This window comes from Pongo abelii, chromosome 12 (assembly GCF_028885655.2).
Source record: "Pongo abelii isolate AG06213 chromosome 12, NHGRI_mPonAbe1-v2.0_pri, whole genome shotgun sequence".
In the NCBI taxonomy this organism is placed as follows: Eukaryota; Metazoa; Chordata; class Mammalia; order Primates; family Hominidae; genus Pongo; species Pongo abelii.
The window spans coordinates 105,146,962-105,171,007 of NC_071997.2; the positions used below are offsets into that span (position 1 = coordinate 105,146,962).

At 40.6% G+C, this 24,046-nt stretch overlaps 1 protein-coding gene and 1 non-coding gene across 2 annotated transcripts; one reads left to right on the plus strand and one right to left on the minus strand.

The window, feature by feature from the left end:
- Nucleotides 1–2,196: 2,196 nt before the first annotated feature.
- On the minus strand, nucleotides 2,197–24,043 carry GPN1 (GPN-loop GTPase 1). Its single transcript, XM_024242539.2, has 14 exons — nucleotides 23,891–24,043; nucleotides 23,089–23,182; nucleotides 21,990–22,029; nucleotides 21,153–21,219; nucleotides 20,379–20,416; nucleotides 18,122–18,200; nucleotides 17,812–17,906; nucleotides 14,818–14,863; nucleotides 14,041–14,187; nucleotides 12,956–13,038; nucleotides 11,792–11,831; nucleotides 10,549–10,639; nucleotides 5,102–5,209; nucleotides 2,197–2,927 (listed from the first exon to the last, which is right to left on the minus strand). The coding sequence occupies exons 1-14, from the start codon at nucleotides 24,041–24,043 to the stop codon at nucleotides 2,842–2,844; spliced, it is 1,167 nt and encodes a 388-aa protein (XP_024098307.1). The 3' UTR covers nucleotides 2,197–2,841.
- LOC112132183 (small nucleolar RNA SNORA36 family) lies at nucleotides 10,896–11,030 on the plus strand. Its single transcript, XR_002913991.1, has one exon. It is a non-coding gene; the product is annotated as a small nucleolar RNA SNORA36 family (small nucleolar RNA).
- Nucleotides 24,044–24,046: the final 3 nt, after the last annotated feature.

Consider the following 24,046-nt stretch of genomic DNA (forward strand, 5'->3'; position numbering starts at 1 on the left):
AGGTCATTGGGAACCCATTACTAACAACCTAACAGGAAATAGCTAAACACAACACATCTTATCTATTAGTCCCCGTCTTAAAACTGTTTTTGCTACTTTTGAAGTGTCTTATTTATAAGATCAGAGGTCTATGGCGACATAACTTTTTTGCTTAGACAGCTCTTTATCTCATCCACTTATTTTCTTCTCTAGACTTATTCCATCTCTCCTCATCCTTTTGCCTTTGTTATTTCTGCTCAGACTCACATACTTTCACCATATATATATTTTCAATTGTTTCTTTCCTTTTCTCCTTTGTGAGCAAAGCAAACAAGTACTGTCCAAGGACAGCCTTGTGCATATTTCATTTGTTGCATTTGCTTGGTCATCAGAGGACAGCAGTCCATTAAGCACATTTTGCTGCTTCTACTGTAAAGGCAGCCTTTAAAGCATAGCAATATGCACCTTTCAACTTTACATCATGTCCTGAACTACATAACTGTGGTTACTCATCCATCAGACTATCTGTATATATAAGTACTGAATCAGTATTTATTAAGTAAATGATGTAGCACTGTAGTGATTAGGAATCATTAGCAAGTGTGTTGCTTCATGCCTTGGTGATGGATGCCAGCATGTTAAACTGCTGAAGTTTGGTTTTCTGATGCAGAATACATCTTGTAAAATTTAGACCACTCCTTTAATACAGACCAAAATAAGGCACAGCTTTAATTCATTATTGAATGCCTTAAATGTCCCAGGTATTGAGAATAAATGAATATGATAGAAATAAAATGAGGTTATAGTTTAACATATAATTTAAAATTTGCCAATTGTAACTCTTTAGCACATTTCTCTAAACCCTTTCTGTCACAGTCTTTTTTTAAATTTATTTATTTATTTATTTATTTTTGAGATGGAGTCTTGCTCTGTCGCCCAGGCTGGAGTGCAATGGTGCAATCTCAGCTCACTGCAACCTCTGCCTCCCGGGTTCAAGCGATTCTCCTGCCTCAGCCTCCTGAGTAGCTGGGATTACACACACGTGCCACCACACCCAGCTAATTTTTGCATTTTTAGTAGAGGTGAGGTTTCACCATGTTGGCCAGGCTGGTCTCAAACTCCTGACCTCAAGTGATCTGCCCGCCTCGGGCTCCCAAAGTGTTGGGATTACAGGCGTGAGCCACTACACCTGGCCTCTGTTGCAGTCTTATCTTCATTTTCCTTTGTTTATAATGAAAGTGGTGATTAGGCAGTTAGTTTCCATAAAGTGGCCATATGGGAATTTATTTCATTCATCCAACAAACATTGAGTACCAATTATTTGCTAGGTCCTGTGCAAGGAATACAAAAATGATTAAGACTTACTCCTTACCCTTTTGGAGCTTAAAGCATAAGGAAGACAAGTTATTCTGTAAGGAAGATAAAGCATTCAAAAGTACTATAGAGAAAAACCAAGTATGCTTGAGTTTTGCTTTGTGAATGTTCTCCTTCTAAAGAATAGTTTCAAATTTTGAGACCAGTGGTTCCCACTAAGTATAGAACATTGAAATTAATACTTTATAATAAAACACTTTTATTGCTGCAGAATGTTAAACTGCAGAACAGGCACCAGATGGTCAAGACGAGGGTAATGTGAGAAGGCAAATGATGTGAGGATTAGTATCTGAGATTCACCTGGTCTGGAATTATGTCATAGGCTACTATGCATCAGAATCACATGGTGGGCTTTCTAAAACAGACTGCTTGGCCCACCCCTAGGGTTTCTGAGTTCATAGGTTTTAAGAGGTAAGTTGAACAATTCCCCAGATGATGCTGATGCTCCTGGTCCACACTGTGAGAACCACTAAGTTGGAGTACTGACTCACAGAGATAAAATTCCTTGAAAGAAATGTACTGTTTTAAGATACTGTAAAATGTGGAGGCAGGGCAAACGTTTATAAGGGCTGTTATGTATGAAAGGTGCCTCTGACCCAAATCCGTGGCCGTTGCGAAAATCACCAAGGAGACTTTGCATTAAGTTCAGAGTACAATACAAACTGGGCCTAGCTCTGTATTTACTCAGTATGTGCACATGGGAAACGTTAGTAAAATATCACCTCCTTATTGAGACAAGTTTGGACATGTGGCCTTAAGCCTCTGTTGAACAGGAGAAGTGAAGCTATTTGCAATTATATAATTTTCTAATTTGAAATCATGACAAGCAGTCTTACAACAAAGTTAAAATTAAAAACTCTTTATCCAAGTCACCAATGAAACAGGATTCTGATTCATTAATCATGTCTTGACCACTTTTTTCAACAAACCTGATGTCCTATAATGAGCTATACAGTGTGAGGCATATTTCATAGCAATGTTGGTTGATTGCCAAGGAGATTCTGCCGCCGTTCTGGATAAGCTCATGTTTCCCTTTTCTCTGGCTGCTAATAGAAGGGCAACTTACAGTGCAGGGTCAAGAGCAAGAAGCTGGGGGAGTAGAGGCTATACATCTAGCCTAATAATAGAGATCTGAGGTGTCACCAGGAGACTACCTTCTTTTGATTCTATTCCTCAGCAGCAAAAGTAGTTGAGTTCAAATGATAAAACTTGAAGTTGTAGGCTTGGAAGAGTATCAGCTCAGTATATCCTTCCTTGCATAAATACAAGGGAAAGACCAAGGAATAATCGGCATTAACCTGCCAGGTCCAAGGGTCTGCTATCCCTGACTTCATCTGAGTCACAAGATTTCTCTAATAAGAGAAACTCTGACTACTCTGAGGAAAATTATCCCTCGTGGGAGCCCCCAGTCAGAGGTAAGGATAGTTCTTTCACATGGAGGTCCAAAATTCTGGATTTCTAGAAACAAGTGAAGTGTCCTAAAGTCTCCTATTTATTGTTTCTCTTCCAGTATTGTGCCATCGATTCTTGCATAAAATTCTGGAATGCTGGCTCTTCATGGCTTTCCTCTGTAACTGCAAGGAAAAAAGGGCAATTCTTTTTCAACTCTTTCATTAGACAAACTGATTAGAGCCCCTGTCACCCATCCATCAGAAAACAGTACATTACTTCTAAGAAACTAAGTACTCACTTCCCTCAAAAAGGAAATGTCTCCTAGAAGCATGCTCTATCATGCTGCCCAAAATGTAGTTTCTTTATAAGTAGAAAGAATACCTCCCTCATAGTAGCTAAAATAAGGTCCCACTTGTAGGTATTTTTAACCAAGAGAAATGAAAAATACGTCTACACAAAGATCTATTTGGAAATGTTTATAGTTGCTTTACTCATAATAGCTAAAATCTACCCAAATATCAATCCACTGGGGAATGGATAAACAAACTGTGGTACATCCACAATAATGGAGTATCACTCAGCAATAAAAAAGAACATACTACTGATACATGCGACAACATGGAGAGGCTACACTACTGAGTCAAAAAAGTCAAATGCAAAAGGCTAAATACTGTGATTCTATTTCTATAGCATTCTGGAAAAGGCAAGATCAAAGGAACAGAAATCAGTCAGTGGTTGCCAGGCACTAGGTGTTCAGAACAGGGACTGAAAAAAAAGGGGCATGAGGAAGTTTTGGGGGGTGAGGGAAGTGCTCTACATTTCAACTGTGATTGTGGTTACAAGAAAGTATATATTTGTTAAAGCTCATCAAATTATATACTCAAAAAGTGAGTTTCACTGTTGGTAAATTACATCTTAACAAATCTGATTAAATAAGGCAATGTACATGTAAAACCCAGCCTAAAGAATAACGAGGTTTGCTCTTGGCCATAGCTAAGACCTAAATCGTATGGTTGTTTTCGTGTTTTTTTTTTTTTTTTTGAGACCAAGTTTCACTCTTCTTACCGAGGCCTGAGTGCAATGGTGAGCTCTCAGCTCACTGCAGCCTCCACCTCCCAGGTTCAAGCAATCCTCCTGCCTCAGCCTCCTGAGTAGCTGGGATTACAAGTGCCTGCCACCAAGCCCAGCTAATTTTTTGTACTTTTAGTAGAGATGGGGTTTCGCCATGTTGGTCAGGCTGGTCTTGAACTCCTGGCCTCAGGTGATCTGCCCACCTTGGCTCTCAAAGTGCTGGGATTACAGACGTGAGCCACCGCGCCCAGCCTACGGTTGTTTCAAGAATCAGATTCTGGCAGGGCATGGTGGCTCATGCCTGTAATCCCAGCACTTTGGGAGGCCGAGATGGGCAGATCACTTGAGACCAGGAGTTCGAGACCAGCCTGGCCAACATGGCGAAACCCCGTCTCTACTAAAAATATAAAAAATTAACCAGCTGTGATGGCGTGTGCCTGTGGTCCCAGCTACTCGGGAGGCTGAAGTGAGAGAATCACTTGAACCCGGGAGGCAGCGGTTGCAGTCAGCTGAGATCATGCCACTGCACTCCAGCCTGGGCAACGAAGCAAGACTGTCTCAAAAAATAATAGTAACAATTAGATTCTGCTCACAGTCCATAAAAGTATGCCAAGTGGAATTTGGGTTTCCAGAGCCATTCTGTCCTTACTGTTTTAGTCCGTATCACCTTACGTATTATTTTTGTTTTTGAAACGGTCTTACTCTGTCACCCAGCCTGGAGTTCTGTGGCACAATCAAAGCTCATGATAGCCTCAAACTTCTGGGCTCAAGCAACCCACCCACCTCAGCCTCCCAAGCAGCTTGGACTACAGGTGTGAGTAACCATGCCCAGCTATTTTTTTCTTTTTTGTAGAGACTGGGACACACTATGTTGCCCAGGCTTGTCCAGAACTCCTGGCCTGAAGCAATCCTCCTGCCTTGGCCTCCCAAAGTGGTGGGATTAGAGGCATGAGCCACCACACCCAGCCCTTACATATTCTTAAAACAAAATACTAATAACAACAAACAAAAGTCCTGGATCCCTCAAACCAAGTTAGGACCTAAAGATAAGAAGACACAAGACCAACAAAAGGCCTGTAATCAGCTAAGTATTAACCATCCAGTAGGCAGGACAGGAACTCTGAATATAGGAAACTCTTTTCTGGTGCTGTATCCTTTACCATCTCCTCTCCCCCACTATTACTGGCTACATGCTTAACAGTAAGAAACTCCTGGGCAAACAATGTGAGGATAAGCAGATGCTCTGTTGCCATGGGCCACCTCGGCCACCTCAGCCACCTCTCACCTCTGTGGTCAATGTCATCAGTATCGCTGTCTGCATCCTCATCCTCTTCATCCAAGGTTCCTCGAGTCAGGATCAAATCAGAAGGGTGCAGCACTGGAGATAAGCTGTCTACAGTGAAAACACCTATCAGTGATATGCCTCCTCAAAAAGGTGATCTCAAATCACTAAGTAACTATGATCACAAACTGGCAGGATGAAAGTGCTCATGATACATATAAACACAGGATCTTACCTCTTCTAAATGTATTGTTAATACCACTTAACATTTCTATAATAGCTTAGTTCACAAAGTGCTTTCATAAGGCAGATAGCCCTAGGAGTCCCATTTTTTTACGCTGAGGGAAATAATTTTCAAGAAGCTTGTCTTAGTAGTAGCATCATTCTTTTTTACTGGCTCACAGCTTGGAAGGGGTGATGGTTTTTCCTATGAAAGCTAACAACATTTGAACAGATCCAGTGTGCTGGTAAGTCACAGTAAAAGTGGAGTGCTAAGGAAGCCTCCTGGTGGAAATGTAAGTTCAGAGAAGGTCTGCAGAAAATACAGGGTGAAATGTTTTCGAGGAGCCAGGGTATTATTTAAGAACAGGAGGGAGGGGGAAAAATAGAAAATCAAATACACTAATAGAAGTAAAATTCCCTACTCAGAAAAACTAGTAAGGGCTGAGCTCCAGTAATCAGAGAGAAGTCTAATCAAGTCACTACTGCCATGGGAGGACATGGCCACACTCTCTTCAGGAGCCTGTGAGGCTTGCGAGAGCTCAGCTAGGGAATAAGGGTGGCCAGAGACAGCAACATCAACTGGCACAAATCTCAAGGGTCCTGTGGGCCTGAAAAAGGAGGATGACAGGACATGCTGACAGTAAATGCTTCATTCTGTGCCCAACTAACAATTATCTAACTATACTTGTGACTTTCCTCAAATGATTTACTTAAACTCTCCCAACCTTCAACAGGTTAGCTGACTACAGCAGACCCTTTGCAGCAGTAGTTTTAACATTAACTTCACATATTCAGAAGTGATTCTAAAGGACTGTGGCACATAGAAATGTATTTTGCTGAGCTGTGCAACAGGATGGCACAAGTGAGTACACTTAACTGGCAAACCCAGTCCGTTACTAGCTTTGCTGTTCTCTACTAGACATAGACATTCTGTTCATAGACTTTCATGAACAGAAACATCACTCCTTTAAGAAAGATGTCCCAGAAAAAAAAAATGCTAGTGTTGCTGATGAGAAGAAGAAATAAATGTACAATTTATTACAATAAATAAATAAATGGAGCTTTTAAGTACAGTCAATTTGGTTGCAGGATTCCACTAAGCTGCAACAGACTTGCACCTGAATCTTGAGGGCAGTCCCTCAATATACAGGAGTGGGGGTGGAAGGTGGGCTGTAAATGAAAACTAACCTAAAAACCCCTGGAGAGCCAATGATAAAACTAAAAAAATTTTTTTAATTCAGTAAAGTAGCAGGATAAAAGATGAATATACAGAAATCAAAAGCCTTCATACATACAAACATAAACCAGTTATAATGGTTCAGAAAATCCCATTTTCAACAGTAATGAAGAAGGTTAAATACTTAGAATAAATTTCAAGCTGGGGCCGGGCATGGTGGCTCATGCCTGTAATCCCAACATTTTGGGAGGCTGAAATGGGCAGATCACCTGAGGTCAGGAGTTCAAGACCAGCCTGGCCAACATGGCAAAACCCTGTCTCTACTACAAATGCAAAAATTAGCTGGGCGTGGTGGCACATGCCTATAGTTCCAGCTACACAGGAGGCTGAGGCACAACAACCACTTGAACCCAGGAGGCGGAGGTTGCAGTGAGCCAAGATCACGCCATTGCACTCCAGCCTGGGTGACAGAGCAAGACTCTGCCTCAAAAATAAATAAATACATACATACATACGTAAATTTCAAGCTAGGTGCAGTGGTTCACACCTGTAATCCCAGTACTTTGGGTGGCTGAGGTGGGCAGATCACTAGAACCCAGGAGTTCGAGACCAGCCTGGGTAACACGGCAAAACCTCATCTGCACTAAAAATACAAAATTTAGCCCGGCATGGTGGCAGGCACCTCTAGTTCCAGCTACTTGGGAGGCCGAGGCAGGAGAATAGCTTGAACCCAGGAGGCGGAGGCTGCAGTGAGCCAAGATCACACCACTGCACTCCAGTTGGGGTGACAGAGCAAGACCCTGTCTCAAAACAAATACATAAAGATGATTTGTTTAAAAAAAAAAAATTGAAACAGGCAAAAACTCTTGGTCAAAAAGGTTGGCTAAAATAACAAAAAACATTTTAAAAAGAAATAAGAAAAACCTACATGTGGAAAACTGTGAACACTCCTGAAAGACACAAGTAGACCTGACAAATACAAAGACACTCCGTGGTCTTGGGTAGCAAGACTGAACATCATAGAGATGTCACTTCTCCCTAAATTAATTATGAATATAATGTAATCCCAACTAAAATACCAAAAAGCTTTTTTAAGCAACTAGATAAAGTCGATACTCAGTTCATGTGGAAGAACATGTAAGGACAGCCAAATAAAAATTAGGAGGAGAATCTGATCTAGCAGATATTGAAACATAATTACATAATTAAACAACATGGTACAGGCATAAAAGTAAATAGTCCTTGCTCACCAAAGCAAGTTAAAAGAAAAAAAAATGGGCTGGGGATGGTGGCTCATGCCTATGATCCCAACACCTTGGGAGGCCAAGGCAAGAGGACTGCTTGAGGCCAAGAGTTCAAGACCAGCCTGGGCAACATTGTGAGACCTCGTCTCTATTAAAAATTTCCTTAAAACTAGCCAGACTTGGTGGCACACACCTGTAGATCTAGCTACTCTGGAGGCTGAGACAGGGGGAATGCTTGAGCCCAGTAGTTCAAGGCTGCAGGGAGCTATGATTGTGCCACTGCACTCCAGCCTGGGTGACAGAGTGAGAAACTATCTCAAAAAAAATAAATAAATAAACAGCCCAGTGAAATAATATACAAATATACTCAAGTATATGGAACTTTAGTACATTTAGAGATGAGGTCTGAGGCTGGTCTGGAACATTATACACGTAGCATCTCAAATCACTGTTACAAGCCAGGTGCAGTGGCATACACCTATCCAAGCTAGTTGGCAGGCTGAGATGGAAAAATCGCTTGAGCCAGGAGTTCCAGACCAGCCTCAGACCTCATCTGTAAAAAAAAACAAAACAAAACAAAAAAAAAAACACTACCAAAAAAAAAAACTCACTAAGGCAAAGGCAGACTTTTAAATAAATCATACAGATACAACTATTTATGAAAAAAATAACACCGACCTATATACTTTATACTATAGCCAGGAATAAACTCTAAATTAATCGGGGATCTCAATTTAGAAAATAAAACCAGACAAATCTACAAAAAAAATAGGTGAATTCCTCTTTAACATAGGTATATATAGAGGCTTCCTAACTGTGACTTAAAATCCCAGATGCAATAAAAGATAGATCAATTTGACTACATCAAAACAGAGTAAGAACTTTTGCATGGCAAAATAACACAATGAACAAAGTCAAAGGATAAATTGATAGGGAGAAAATATTAAACATTTGCAACATATAATCACAGAAAAATTGATATTCCTATTATATCAATGGATATTAAAACTAATGGGTGAACATTAGAAAACTAAAAGGATATTTATAGTCTCAAAGCATCACCCCACAAAATTCTTATTACAAACAGAAAAACAGCCATATTTAAAAATAGTAATTTTTGTTGTTGTTGTTTTTAAGATGGAGGGAGTCTCACTCTGTCACCCAGGCTGGAGTGCACTGGCGCAATCTTTGCTCACTGCAACTTCCGCCTCTCGGGTTCAAGAGATTCTCCAGCCTCAGCAAGTAGCTGGAATTACAGACATGCACGACCACGCCCAGCTAATTTTTTGTATTTTTAGTAGAGATGGGGTTTCACCATGTTGGCCAGGCTGGTCTCGAATTCCTGACCTCAAGTGATCCACCCGCCTCGGCCTCCCAAAATGCTGGGATTACAGGCGTGAACCACCACGCCCGGCCTAAAAATAGTAATTCTTTATGAAAAACGTAGCATACACCACTTTATAAAAATATTCAAAGTTAACATCACCAGTAATGGGACAAATCAACATCATGTGCCTCCCGATGTGATTCCTTGAAGAAACACAACAATTCAAAAATTAGTCACCTGAATCAAATCATGAGGAAACATGAGACAAACCTAAACTGAAGGATGCTCTATAAAATAACTATCCTACATGCTTAAAAAATGTCAGTCATGAAATACAAAGTCAGACTAAGGAACTGTTCCAGATTCTAAAGGAGTATAAGGCATGTGAGAATTAAATACAATGCACATCCAGATTTTCTCCTGCTATCATGGGGAAATGGCTACATCTGAATAAGATCTATATGTTAGCTAATATTATAGTATTATGTCAATGTTAATTTCCTGATTTCTGATAACTGCACTGAGGTTATATAAAGTTATATCCTTGTTTTTAGGAAAAAGACACTGAATTATTCAAGGCAAAAGAGTATTATATCTGTAACTTACTCAAATGATTCACGAAAAACATATTTATATAACATATAAAGTCATATATAGAGAAAAGAATAAAGTAAACATGGCAGAATGTTAACATTTTGGGTATCTGATTGAATAATTATGGCAATGATTTGTATTATTCATGTAACTTTTCTGTAAATCTGAAATTAAGGTCAAACTGTAAAAAAAAATTTTTAATAATAAAAAAAATTGAGGAGGGTTAAAAGTGTTAGAAACAAACAAACAAAAAACCACAGCACACATCAAGTATATTGCCAAAGTAAAGCAAAAACTTCCTGAAAGAGGAACCCAAAGTGGTATAGCTGTATATAATTTCAAGTTTGCCTTTCCAAATCCTTTATTTTTTAATATATATGTATGCATATATGTGTGTTGTGTGTGTGTGTAGATATATGTGTGTGTGTGTGTGTATATATATATATATACATATAATATATATATGAAAAACCACATTTCCTTTATCTTTTTCTCTTTCTCTCTCTCATATATAAATAGAATCCTGCTGATAGAAATAAGTGTAACCGGCCAGGCACGGTGGCTCATGCCTGTAATCCCAGCACTTTGGGAGGTCCAGGTGGGTGGATCATCTGAGGTCGGGAGTTCAAGATCAGCCTGACCAACATGGAAAAACCCCGTCTCTACTAAAAATACAAAATTAGCCGGGTGTGGTGGCACATGCCTGTAATCCCAGCTACTCAGGAAGGCTGAGGCAGGAGAATCGCTTGAACCTGGGAGGCGGAGGTTGCGGTGAGCCCAGACTCCAGCCTGGGCAACAAGAGCGAAACTCAGTCTCAAAAAAAAAAGAAGAAAGAAAGAAGTGTAACCGTTTTTTAGTTCCTAACACCAAGAAACCCTCCAATACCTTTGGCAGTCCCTGCATCCAAGGCTACAGAACCCATATCTTTTCGAAGGCGTTCCAGTTGTCCTCTCTGCTGCTGGCTCTCTGCATTGGCCTGTATATATAGAGAAAAATGTCATATTCAAAAAGGAGTTCCAAATTAGATGCCAGACTTCTCGGTGGAGATGAAGAATTATACAAATACTAGAGGCTACATAAAAACTGATGCAGATAAGGGACGTCTGGTATAGGGACAGAAACACTAAGTAGCATGGGCCTGGGTTACAGCAGAAGTTTAGACTGGAGGGCTCTGCAGACTGATTTAGAGGGTTCAGAAACGGAACACAAAAAGATTTCAAAAGAACCCTCAATTCCAAAGTGTTGAGTTCAGTCCAGTGTGGATCCCCTGCTCTGTTAATTGAACTGAAACATTTAAACTGGCTAGGCAAAATGCCTAAACAGAAAGTTTAGGCATTACTCTTTTTATTCATCCCCAGCCTACAAAATGAAAAAACAAAAGATACAATAAACTTTATTATATGGGGAAAAAAACCACAAAAACCTGAAGTAGACATAGCAGGAAGGCTCAGAGACAAAGGATCCAATGAGCCTATGGAAGCAGGACACTCGATCATTGGGGATGAGAGAAGGCTGGGCATGGTGGTGCCTGCCTGTAATCCTAGCACTACAGGAGGCCCAGCAGGGAGGACTGCAGGAGCTCAGGAATTTGAGACCAGCCTGGGCAACATAGTGAGACCTTGTCTGTACAAAAAATTTACAAAATAAAATTAGCCAGGCATGTGGTACATACATGTTGTCCTAGCTACTCGGGTGGCTGAGATGGGAGGATCGCTTAAGCCCAAAAGGTCAAGGCTACAGTGAGCCGTGATCGTGCTACTGCACTCTGGCCTGGGTGACAGAGTGAGACCCTTTCTCAACAACAAAAAAAGGAGTTGTGAACCACCGCTATACTCTTATACAAAATTCTACAACTAGCTTTAAATTGACCTCTGAAAGGCAAGAAACATTAAGGAGCCTTTCTGCACCCAGACAACATACATACAAATTTACAAATTTAAATTAACAAGTATTTAGAAGATACACTGAAATTTCATTAGCCAATTGTACCTCAATAAAGCTACAAAAAAACTTTTTTAATTAAATAAAATATACATTAATAACCAAAACAAAAGCACTTATGTCATCAAGATTGAGCTGGGTTTTTTTAATGGCCCTTTTAAAATATACAAACAGCCTCCCTTCTTACCAGTGATTTTTTCAGACGTTCATATTCAGGACGATACTCCCTGTAAAGAGAAACACTTTCTAAATTCCTTTGCTTAATCATCTATCCTACTGACTCTCCACATCCCCTTATCTCCTCTATTTTCCTAAGACTCTGACAATAATAAAACATCTGACTTCATTCAACATCAGATGTAACAAATCTTAGTCACTGACAGAGTCTACCCAATGGAATTAAAAGCCAAGGTACCCGCTCCCACCTTGGAACCAGGAGACACAATCCTGACTGCTGGGCTGGAAAGATTAATACTGGTGAGAACATGACTGATGAACTCACCATTCATTTGAGATAAAAGGGTGAGATAAGTAAAAGATAAGCCTGTTGACCTCAGGACATGCAACATACAATTATGTGCTTTACTTGAACAACAACAGTGAAAGGATACAGAAAAGAGTCTATCCTAAGGTTTTGATAACACCCTTGTGTCTAATGAATCAAAATCAAAATAACATGTCTGAAAACCAAAACATGGTTGTTAGGATCTTGCAAAATATGAAGCCAAAGACACATGACGCTAATAAGCTGGCCCTCATGCCACAGGCCTGAGGCAAGTGCACAGGGCTCTGACTCCACTTTCCTTTAGTTAAATGGAATTCCAGTATTAACAATGACAATAGTTATAACATTTACTATAAAATGTGCTTACTATACATCAGCAATTGTGATAAGTGCTGTATACATGTTTTCTCAATCTTCACAACAACCTTAGTGCCAAATCCAGCCCACTGCCTGTTTTCATAAATGTTTTACTGTAACACTAGCCACGCCCATTCATTTACAAATTGTCTAAGGATGCTTTTGTCCTAAATGGCAGATGTAAGCAGTTGCAACAGAGACTGTATGGCCCACAAAGCCTGAGATATCTACTATTTAGCTCTTTACAGAAAAGTCTGATGATCCCTGCTCTTAATCGCTCAACACAATGAAGATTTATACTTCTATTTTGAAAAAAAAAAGTTAAAGGGAACTTGTTACCCCTAAGTGTGGTCTGATTCAATACACATATGCAAGGCAAATATAATACATTCATCATGAAAACGTAATGCTTTTCCTGGAAAAACTGCTTTCATATCGGAATTGTAGGTTATTAAGAATGTCATCAATAGCATTTTCCTTTATCCTCACCTTTCATATTCTTCGGCAGCACTGGTAACTTGCACAAAGAGTTCATCTAATCCAGTACCCAGAACGGCAGAGACACCCACCACCTGCCAAAAAGCATCATAAATGCCACTAAAGAAACCACTGTATATTTTTTAATGAAGTACATTAACTTGTTCAAATGTCATAAATCTTAAGAGTGGTTTATACTTTGAGAAGTCGTTAGCAAAAAGCCAGGCTAAAAAAGAACAAAACAGCACACCCAGTCAAAAGTCACAGAAATAAGTCCATGGAAAATAAAAAATTGAAAAAGAAAGATATGGCCTGAGTGCAGTGGCACATGCCTATACTACCAGTACTTTGGGAGGCTGAGGCAGGAGGTGCACTTGAGGCCAAGCATTCAAGACTGGCCTGGGGAACACAGTGAGACCCCAGTCTCTACAAAATATAAAAAACTAGCTGGGTATGGTATACCACACACGCCTACAGTCTTAGCTGCTTAGTAAACTGAGGCAGGAGGATCCCTTCAGACCAGGAGGTCAAGGCTGCAGTGAGCTGTGATCCTGTCACCACACTCTGGCCTGGGTAAAACAAAGCAAGATCCTCTCTCCAAAAGGAAAAAAGAAAAAAAAAAGATAATTAGGACTGAACAATTAACAGGACTTACTATCTATTCCCTAACCAAACCAAATCACTTTCTGCTTTGTCTATGCCTTTGCTTGGGCAATTAACCCACTCTGCCTTTGCTTACATAAATCTTACCCTTCTTCAAAGCATACATCTAATGCTATATCCTCCAAAATCTGTCATTTTGATCTGCCACCTCACAATCATCAGGCCCAACTTCCATCTTTCTTAAGGTACTTACTACAATATATCGTATGTTTTAATTCTGTGTGTAGCCTTCTCTCCCAAATAGACTATAAACTCTGAAGTTGGGGTCCCTATCTTATTCTTCTTGTACACTCCACAATTTTTAATAAGCAATGCTTTAAAAGTTACTTTTCAGTAGGTAATAAGCTTCCTTTCTCAGCCAGGTTCAAAGCCAGTCCTATGGGTTAACAGGTTATCTGGGGAGGCTGTCAGTATGAGCAGGAGAGAAAATTTACCCTGAGTGAGCTGTAAAACTCATCTAACACCAGGCTCATTGAACGAGTCAGGTTACTGACGTATGTAGTCTCTTGATTCAAGGCATCTTGGAAAGCCTCAAAATCCTGCATCCATTCCACTGCAAAGCTGTGGTCAATGATGTCAGTCTGTACCAGAGAGAAGTCAATTATGAGCAACCAGAGCCAACAAACGCACAATTTATTCTTTTAATTAAGTGTTGACAGCAAAGAGCATATCATCCATATATTTTCTTTCTCTGCTTCTATTTCCCCTCCACTGCAACAAGCCAAAAAGAACCACAATCATTGTGTAGTCAGTGTAATTAAATGAAGACGTGTATTCTCTTGGTTGACCCTCCACTATCCACTGCCAAGTAACCAGGGCCAGAATGGACACCAGCACATTCTAGGCTCTGAAGTCAAAAGGTCTCTTGCATCCTAGCCATCAACCAACAGAGAAGTTTAGAATTTTTTAATTGCCACTTCCAGTAGACTAGTTGTCCCTCTCGTAATTACACAGTCTTGACTCTGAGGGATAATCTACATACTATGGTTGAAATGCTACTCTACCTAGCCTAAAATAATTTTAGACGAGAGTTGGTAATAATTGCTTATTCAATTTGATTGACTCATTTTCTCGAAGTGCCTATGAATTTGTTTCAGTAAAGCCTGAATCTGGTCTCCAGCATCTGAAATAATCTTTCTCACCCACCTAAACCTTCTAACCACAAGGTTCTGATGAAAAATGGTGAATCACAACAGGAAGAATACACTTACTTTATTCATGACCACAATGAAAGGCAGCTTGGTTTTGTATAAGATGCTGAAAACCAAACATTGAGAAGTTATTAGTAAAAGCACATAAGCTCTTGCTCGTCCAGTGTCAGTATGTTGGGACTAAGTAAGAGAAGAGAAATGAGTTCAGAATCTAAAAAGCAGTCATCCATTTTTACATAACATCATATAGTCTCTCCCAACAGGAAAACAACTACCACCCAGAAGCAACACACACACTCTCACTCTCATTTGAAGTAATAATGCCTTAATATTGAACTTGTTTTTGTTTTGTTTTTTAACCAAATTGGTATTTTTCAGAGAAGGAAATGAACATTTATTGAATACCTATTACAGGTTGAGAATTTCTTATCTAAAATACTTGGGACCAGAAGTGTTTTTGATTTCAGATTTTGGAATATTTGTAAATACTTATTGGTTGAGCATCCCAAATCCGAAAATCCACAATCCTCCAATAACCATTTCCTCTGAGTGTCATGTCAGTGTCCAGAATGTCTCAGATTCTGGAGCATTTCAGATTTCAAATTTTTGGATATGGGATGCTCAATCTGTATAGTCTAGGCACTGTGCTAATAAGCACTTTCATAAGTATTATCTCCTTTATTCTTTACAAATAACATGTAAATATATACAATTTTTATTTGTCAATTATACCTCAGTAAGGCTGGGAAAAGAACATTAAAATTTTTTTCAATCTGTAAAGTAACATTTTAAAAATGTTTCTACCCCTACCTTTATTGAGGCATAGTTGACAAATAAAAATTATATATATTTAAGGTGTACAAAGGGATATTTTGATACACAGTTGATCCTTAAACAACATAGGTTTGAATTGAAAGGTTTACTTATATGCAGCTTTTCTTCCACCTCTGCCACCCCTGAGACAGCAAAACCAACCCCTACTCTTAGACTACTCAAAGTGAAGACCATTAGGATGAAGAGTTTTATGACGATCTACTTCACTTAATGAACAGTTAATATATCTTCCCCTTATTTTCTCTAGCTTTATTATACGAATACAGCATATAATACATATAATATATATATAATCTGTGTTAATCTACTGTTTATGTTACCAGCAAGGTTTCCAATCAACAGTAGACCTTTAGTAATTAAGTTTGGGGGGAGTCAAAGTTTTATTCGGGTCTTCCACTCCGCAGGGGTTGGCGCCTCTAACCCCCAAATTGTTCAAGGATCAACTGTACGTTTCATCATGAAATGATTACCAGCTGGGGGTGGTGGCTCATGACTGTAATCTGAGCACTTTGGGAGGCCAAGCTGGGAGGACTGCCTGAGCCCACGAGTTCAAAACCAGCCTGGGCAGCATGGCGAGACCTCACCTCTAAAAATAAATAAATAAATTAATTTTTTTAAAAAGAAATTATTAACACTATCAGGCAAATCAAATAATTTTCTTTTAAACAATTAATATGAAAATGGGCCAGGCACAGTGGCTCATGCCTGTATTCCCAGCACTTTGGGAGGCCACAGCGGGCAGATCACTTGAGGTCAGGAGTTTGAGACCAGCCTGGCCAACAAGGTGAAACCCTGACTCTACTAAAAATACAAAATTAGCCAAGTGTGGTGACTACTCGGGAGGCTGAGGCAGGAGAATCACTTGAACCCAGGAGACGGAAATTGCAGTACGGTGAGATCGTGCCACTGTACTCCAGCCTGGGTGACAGAGCAAGACTCCGTCTCAAAAAAATATAAATAAATAAATAAACAATTAATATGAAAATGAAATAATGCTGTCAATCTTCAGATTTCTATTTGGATCACGATTTCTTGCATCCAACAAAAAGGGACATCCCTTATCATATCAGAAAAGACAAATGTTGGTGATGGCATTTGTGTACCCTCAAAATTAAATTCTCTCAGCTTTAATAAATGTCAGCCTTGCTCATCAGTCTTAATGCACTAATCTAGTGAGGCATGCCCTTCCTCTGCTAATGGTGCCACATTTGGGGCAAACCAGTGCATTTTATTTTTTTGAGACAGGGTCTCACTCTGTTGCCCGGCCTGGAGTACAGTGACATCATCACAGCTCACTGCAGCCTTGGCCTCCCAGGCTCAAGCAATCCTCCCACCTCTGCCTCCCAGGTAGCTGGGATTACAGGCACAAACCACCATGCCTGGCTAATTTTTTGTACATTTTGTAGAGATGGGGTTTCACCATGGTGCCCAGGCTGGTCTCAAACTCCTGGGCTCAGGCGATCCTCCCACCACAGCCTCCCCAAGTGCTGGGATTATAGGCATGAGCCACCATGCCTGGCCACCTGTGCATTTTACAATTATGGATAAATCTTCTTATTCATGGTATCTCCTCATGTCACTATTTCACTCTACCAGCATCATTTAGGCCAGAGGACTCTATTCTTCTCTCTCTCTCTCGTTGCCCCAGGCTCTCATTGCCCCAAGCCGGAGTGCAGTGGCACAATCATGGCTCACTACAGCCTCAACCACCTAAGCTCAAGCAATCCTCCCACATCAGCCTCCCAAGTAGCTGGGACTACAAGGGCGTGCCACCACGCTGGCTAATTTTAAAACATTTTTTGTAGAGACAGAGTCTTGCTATGTTCCCCAGCCTGGTCTCAAACTCCCAAGCTCAAACGATCCTCCCACCTTGGCCTCCCAAGTGTAGGGATGACAGACCCAGCCCAGAGGACTTTATTATCTTTAGACTTGGATTTTATTCAACTGGGAACAACTAACAGACAGCTCATATTCATACATCACCTTTTTGTAACAACAAGGGAGGAAGATCAGAGGGTACTGAGAGAGAATGCCAACAGCACATTTGCCTCTTTTCTTCTCTGACCTTCCCCAACTCACAGCCACTCAACTGAATAGCAAATCTGAATGAGCACAAATCCAGAGGTAAGCAACCAGATTCAAAAAAAAAAAAACAAAGAGGAAGAAGAGAAAAAGGCCTTATACCTTGATGGAACACTTTCCCCACCAATAATCAATTACCTGCAGGCATAGAGCATGTTGGACATGAAGGTCACTGGGTTGGTACTTCTCGATGTGTCCATTACATAGATGACAACTGTTGGAAATGAGGATGCCTAAAGCCACAAAATAATCAAAGCCTTGGTCAGAGGGCTCATGACCTGTCCTCAAACTCCTTTTCCACCATCCTTAACAAGGGAAAACCACTTTAGGCAGGGTGTGCAGAGCTTCTACAACTCCCTCCCATATAAAGTCCAAGGCAATTAAAAATAAATGCTCATCCAGTCTAGCCCCTCTAGCTACTCTCAGTAGCAAGTCCTAGAATACTCACAAGGGCCTCAGTGATAATTGTCCCAGAAGCTGACCAGGTGAATACCTCAATCTGTCCAGGTGTGTCAATCAACACATATCTGTGTCAAGAAAGATCATTAAAGAAGTGTTACATTTGTGTTATGCTGAAGGATATTCCATCATATAAGACAATAAACATCTGGTTATCCAAGACTGGAGTAACCTCTGCACACTGCCAAATCTAACCTCCTCCTATTGCCCTTAAACTGCACATGATGATCCCCTAGACTTTGTTCAATAACCAATATTCACGCTAATGGGCAGGAACAGCAGACCATGAGTTGCTGCAAATGATCACAGGGGAAACTTTTATAGAAACGCAATGCATTTAAAATGAAAGACACAAAACCAGAATGTAAATCTCTTGGGAAACATCTGGTTGCTTAGGGCTGGGGTGAGTGTGGAACAGAGGAAGAAGAATGGGAGGAATGGGATAGGGGAGTGCTAGCTGAAGAATATCAGGTTACTTCTTGAGATGAGGAAAATATTCTAAAATTGACTGTGGTGATAGTTGTCCAATTCTGCGAATATACTAAAAGCCACTGAATTGTATACCTTAAATGGGTGAATTGTATGATATGTGAATTATCTCAACAAAGCTGTTTTTATGAACTATATCAACTTTTTTGTGAATTAATTTGATATAATTATGAATTATATCAGAATTGTTTTAATTGGCAAAGAATTCTAATAGACACTTCTCTAAATATATACATACCAATGGCCAATAAGTACATTAAAAAGATGTTCAATATCATTAGTTATTGAGGAAATAAAAGTACAAACCACAATGAGATACCACTCTATATCCACTAGAATGGCTATAATCAAAAACAAGAATAACAAAAGTTGGCAAGGTTTTGGAGGAACTGGTTGTGGAGAAATTATATTGCCAATGGGAATGGAAAATGGAGTAGTCACTAGGGGCTGAGGGGAACAGAAAATAAGGAGTGATTGGTAATGAGTATGGGGTTTCTTTTTAGGATGACGAAAATATTCTGAAGACAGTAATTATCAACGCACGACTCTGTGAACAGACTAAAACAACCATACACTTTAAACGAGTAAACTTTATGGTATATGAATTATATCTTAATAAAGCTGTCATTAAAAAAAAAAAAAAAATACCTCCAGGCCAGGCTCAGTGGCTCACACCTATAGTTCCAGCACTTTGGGAGGTTAAGCCGGGTAGATCACTTGAGGTTAGGAGTTCGAGACCAGCCTGGCCAACATGGTGAAACCCCGTCTCTACTAAAAATACAAAACTTAGTCGGGCGTGGTGGCAGGCCACCTGTAATCCCAGCTACTTGGGAGGCTGAGGCAGGAGGACCGCTTGAACCCGGGATGCAAAGATTGCAGTGAGCCAAGATCACAACACTGCACTCCAGCCTAGGCAATAGAGCGAGACTCCATCCCAAAAATACAAAAATACAAAAATAAGCCAGGTGTGGTGGCTTGCACCTGTAGTGCCAGCTACTTGGGAGGCTGAGGTGGGAGGATCACCTGAGCCAGGGAGGTGGAAGTTGCAGTGAGCTGAGATCACTACACTGTACTCCAGCCTGGGCGACAGAGCAAGACCCTGTCTCAAAACAAAACAAAAGCTACCTCTAGTACCCCATTTCTGTAAAAGCATTTTTATCCATTCATCCTTCTATCTGTGTATATAGAAATGTGGAATGCTAGTCACTGAACAATGATGTTACTTCTAGTGGGAATCGGGGTGATGGTTTCATCTTATAAATATCATGCATGGTTTGAATTTTTATAAAACAAAAATTATCTTTTTTAAAAAAAGTAAACCTTGAACAACAGCTAACTGGGTAATGGCCATAAGAACAAATATTTCCTATTTTGATACCCTGTAAATTAAAAAATTTTCTCTGAACCATGTAGACTATATTCATTTAAATAAGAATTAGAAAGGTATTTCAGATACTTTAATGACAACAAGCATGGTTTCCCAAGAGAAGGCAGGTGGACAACTGAATTGGGACAAAGTCTCAAATAGCTCCTAAGAAGCCATGTAAATTGGTGATCAAAGTAATTGAGGATGAAATGATATTAAATTTAGCTCTATATTCTAAAGCATCTTAATGATTTGCCAATTTTTTTTTCACTCCTAATGGTTTCATCTCAATCTATATTCTTTCAGAGGCTGATGGTATCCCAGATCCTCCATGAAGCCTAGAAATATGTCAACTACAGAGTAATAAATGGGTGTTACTGACGTCACTTACTTAGACATGTTCTGGGCCTTCTCGATAAATTTCATCACCTAAAAGAAAAAGATGACAATGACAACAAAATCCGATTTCAACACAAAATCACAGAGCCCTCTCCAGGGTGGCATACCTCACAGGCACTATCACCTACTGAATCCCTCAATCACCTACTGAACTGAACGTTTGCAATCTTAGGACAACAAGGAATAAATGGGCTAAACTAAAGCAACACAGCCACATCAGCAGCATTCCAATACCACCTTGGGGCACAATCCAAGGACCTGAGAAGCTGAAGACTTTGATCTGTCAATGTCAAGTCGTATCTCTTGTCAAAATGTTAACAGCCTGTCTCCTGGCCTAACATCAGAGTATAAAAACCAGTGATTATAAAATACTCTTATGGAAGTAGGTGACAAAGAAAACCTAAAGAATGACAAATATTTATCACAAGCAAAATGTCCCACCATCTTTCCATTCCATGTCTGCTAGTCCATCCCACTCCCAAATACCCCCATCCCAGCTTCAGGGTAATACCACAAGCAAAGAACAGGTCAAGAAAATAACCCAGGTCTTTTGGATTTTTATTAGCTGTCACAAATATTAAATGTGAAGTGTCTGACAATACTGATCACCTTCTCATAGTCTACTTCTCTGTCTGACAAAATGCCTACTTATTTTCTATATTTATGCTCAGGTTTGCTGCTCTTCTTTACCAATGTGATCAAGCTAAGGAATTTAAGAGTCACAGATTTTTACACAACCATATTAATATATTAAAGACAGATATACCTGATCAAATCTGGTAGCAAAGAGATTGAGTGAGGTCACTATGCCGCCATTGGGTCCAAGTCCATATCTAGACACCAAGTTGAGGACTGAAATCGCTTATAGATTAGATTATAAAGTTCATACCTAGGCTATCATTCACACAAACGGCATTATGAAATTAGTGTTCCATTAATGGATACTGGCAACCTAATCCTTGACTACCATACAAACTTAACCACACAGGGAAACATTCATTATCAAGGTCTGGCTCACTCATTTATGATTTTAGGAATGGTCAGGCAAAATGAAGAAAGCAAAGTGACCAAAATGTAATACAGGTGCATCAGGCAGTGACAGCCCACTGGCACTGGCCATTAAGGCCACCTGTATAACACCTCCGTCTCTGATTCTCATAAATAAATCAAGCAATCTGCTGATTATGATTAGTCTTCCTGCTTGGACTTGCCTACGGGGAGAGTACACATTTCACACAGCAATTTACTAAGAGTTAATCCAACTAAACTCACTCATTTCTGAGTTTCCCAATCTAAAGAGGTGGTGACCAACAGATGATCCTCCAAGGCAAAATACTACCTTGTGGGACCCAGGTAGCTGTCAGTTATCCTATCATACTCTCTGCTCTTTAATTACAACAGCCTGCCATCTGGGGAGATGGTAAAAAAAACTAAAATCTCAAGCTGAAATAGTATTTCTGATCACCTACCTCTCCCAAAATCAGCTTCCATCCTTTTGCTTGTATATTTCACAAGGAAAAGGCAAAAACACTCTTTCAAGCCACAAAATACACAGACAAGAAGCCAGGAATGAGTCAAGACCAAAATAGATGGAAAAGGATACTGTTTCATGACTTCTTTATACTTTACAGTGTCACGAATATCTGAGGAGAAAAAAAAGAATTAACTGGAATGTAATACACACACATTCCCTACCGGCAGGAAAGTAAAACTGGCCTTCTAGCCTTCTCCTGTCAGCATTCTCTTCTACCATCTCCACTTTCACACTGGTTTCCTTCCTTACAAAGAATAAATGCCAAGTAAATCATGAAGAATGTTAGGGCTAGGAGCTCTAAAGTTATGGCAAAGAGTTTTGTCTTCACAAAGTGAAAAGTTTCACACAACTTAAACATGCCTAGAAAAAGCGAGGCAAAAATCAAGCGGGAAAAAAGGCTTCTTACTAATTGTCTATTACTGACAAAAGCAACACAAAGGCAACGCAGACATGATTTTTTAAAAGGAATTAGGCTGGGCACAGTGGCTCACACCTATAATCCCAGCACTTTGGGAGGCCAAGGCAGGAGGATCACTTGAACCCAGGAGTTCAAGACCAGCCTGGGCAACATAGAGAGGCCTTGTCTCTCCAAACAAAACAGAACTAGCCCAGCATAGTGGCAGGAGGCTGAGGTGGGAGGATCACTTGAGCCTGGGATGTTGAGGCTGCAGAGACCTGTGAATCATGCCACTGCATTCTGGCCTGGGTGACAGAGACTCTGTCTAAAAAAAAAGCCTAAGCTGTTTAGGAACGCAAGCAAATCCAAAGGAAATGAAAGTAGATAGTTTAGAAAACATGAAAAAAGAAGGCACTGAAGACTGGCAGGCTGGAGGCTTTACAGAGTCTCACTCTATTGCCCAGGCTGGAGTGCAGTGGCACGATCTTGGCTCACTGCAACCTCTGCCACCCGGGTTCAAGCAATTCTCCTGCCTCAGCCTCCCGAGTAGCTGGAATTACAGGTGCCTGCCACCGTGCCTGGCTAATTTTTTGTATTTTTAGTAGAGATGGGGTTTCACCATCTTGGCCAGGCTGGTCTTGAACTCCTGACCTCGTGATCTACCTGCCTCAGCCTCCCAAAGTGCTGGGATTACAGCCGTGAGCCACCACGCCCGGCCTTTTCCATTCTCTTTAAAGCACTTCACACAAGTTATGTTACTGGTTTACTCACCAATATTGGCAGGAAAGGGAACTTCATGTACTGCTGGATCCAGGTTGATCACATAAGGTGGAGTGCCTTGGGCATGCAGGTGTCCTGTGAGTCTCTGCGGAGATATGGGGAGAGGGTTGGAAGGAGACAAAAAGGGGACAAGAGAGAACTTCCATTCCTTTACCACCCATGCCTTAACAATTTTGCACTTAGATTTTCTTCTACCTGAAATATCCACCCACTATGTCCACCTCCAAGATACAACTCTCAGTTCAAATGCTACCTTTCTTCATCACCCATCTAACAAAGCTTCCCCTACTTGGAGTCACTTGTTGACTTGTTTTGATTCTTCGTATGTGGGTTTTCTCTATCTCCTCCATTAAATATTTGGCCCCATGAATGAATCTTGTCAACCTCATTTTCGCTATATCCCCAGTGAATGGAACATGACAGGCGTGCAAGAAATAATTATTTGGCAAATCTTCACCAAAACCTGTGTGCTACCACTGTATTAATCTTTAAAGTTACTTGTAAGCCCTTGCCTTCGAGAAACTGTTAATTTTATCAGCAAGATAATTCCTGCACAACGTGGTAAGCTGGACCGAGTATGCCCTGAAGGTGCGCAGAAGAGAGCCTTAATTAACCTGGCTAGGGCCCGAGGAGGCTTTGCCGGGGAAGGAACTAAAGTTGATGGGAAGCCCCCGAAAGCCATGTGCCGGTACCCTCCAAATCCTCGAAGACTTCCCTCCCTTTCTTTCTGGCCTTCCGCCTCCCGGAGGCAACCTTTTGCGCTCCCCTACTACACCCATGCTGTGTACGTCACCTGTACAAAAGTGGTTTTCCCGGATCCCGCCATTCCCAACACCAACAGACACACTGGGTGCCGCGGACCCCCAGAAGCCTGGGGCTCAGCGGCAGCTGCGGACGCCGCCATCTTCCTCCTGGCCCCGCCCACCCGACCATAGAGACACCGCATGGC

Coding starts and splice junctions, on each gene's coding strand:
- GPN1 (XM_024242539.2), bottom strand. CDS start 24,043: ATGCGGTGTCTCTATGGTCGGGTGGGCGGGGCCAGGAGGAAGATGGCG. Junction 18,201..20,378: donor AAGGCCCAGAACATGTCTAA/GTAAGTGACGTC, acceptor TTCTTGACACAG/ATATGTGTTGATTGACACAC. Junction 5,210..10,548: donor GGATGCAGGGACTGCCAAAG/GTATTGGAGGGT, acceptor TTTTCACTGTAG/ACAGCTTATCTCCAGTGCTG.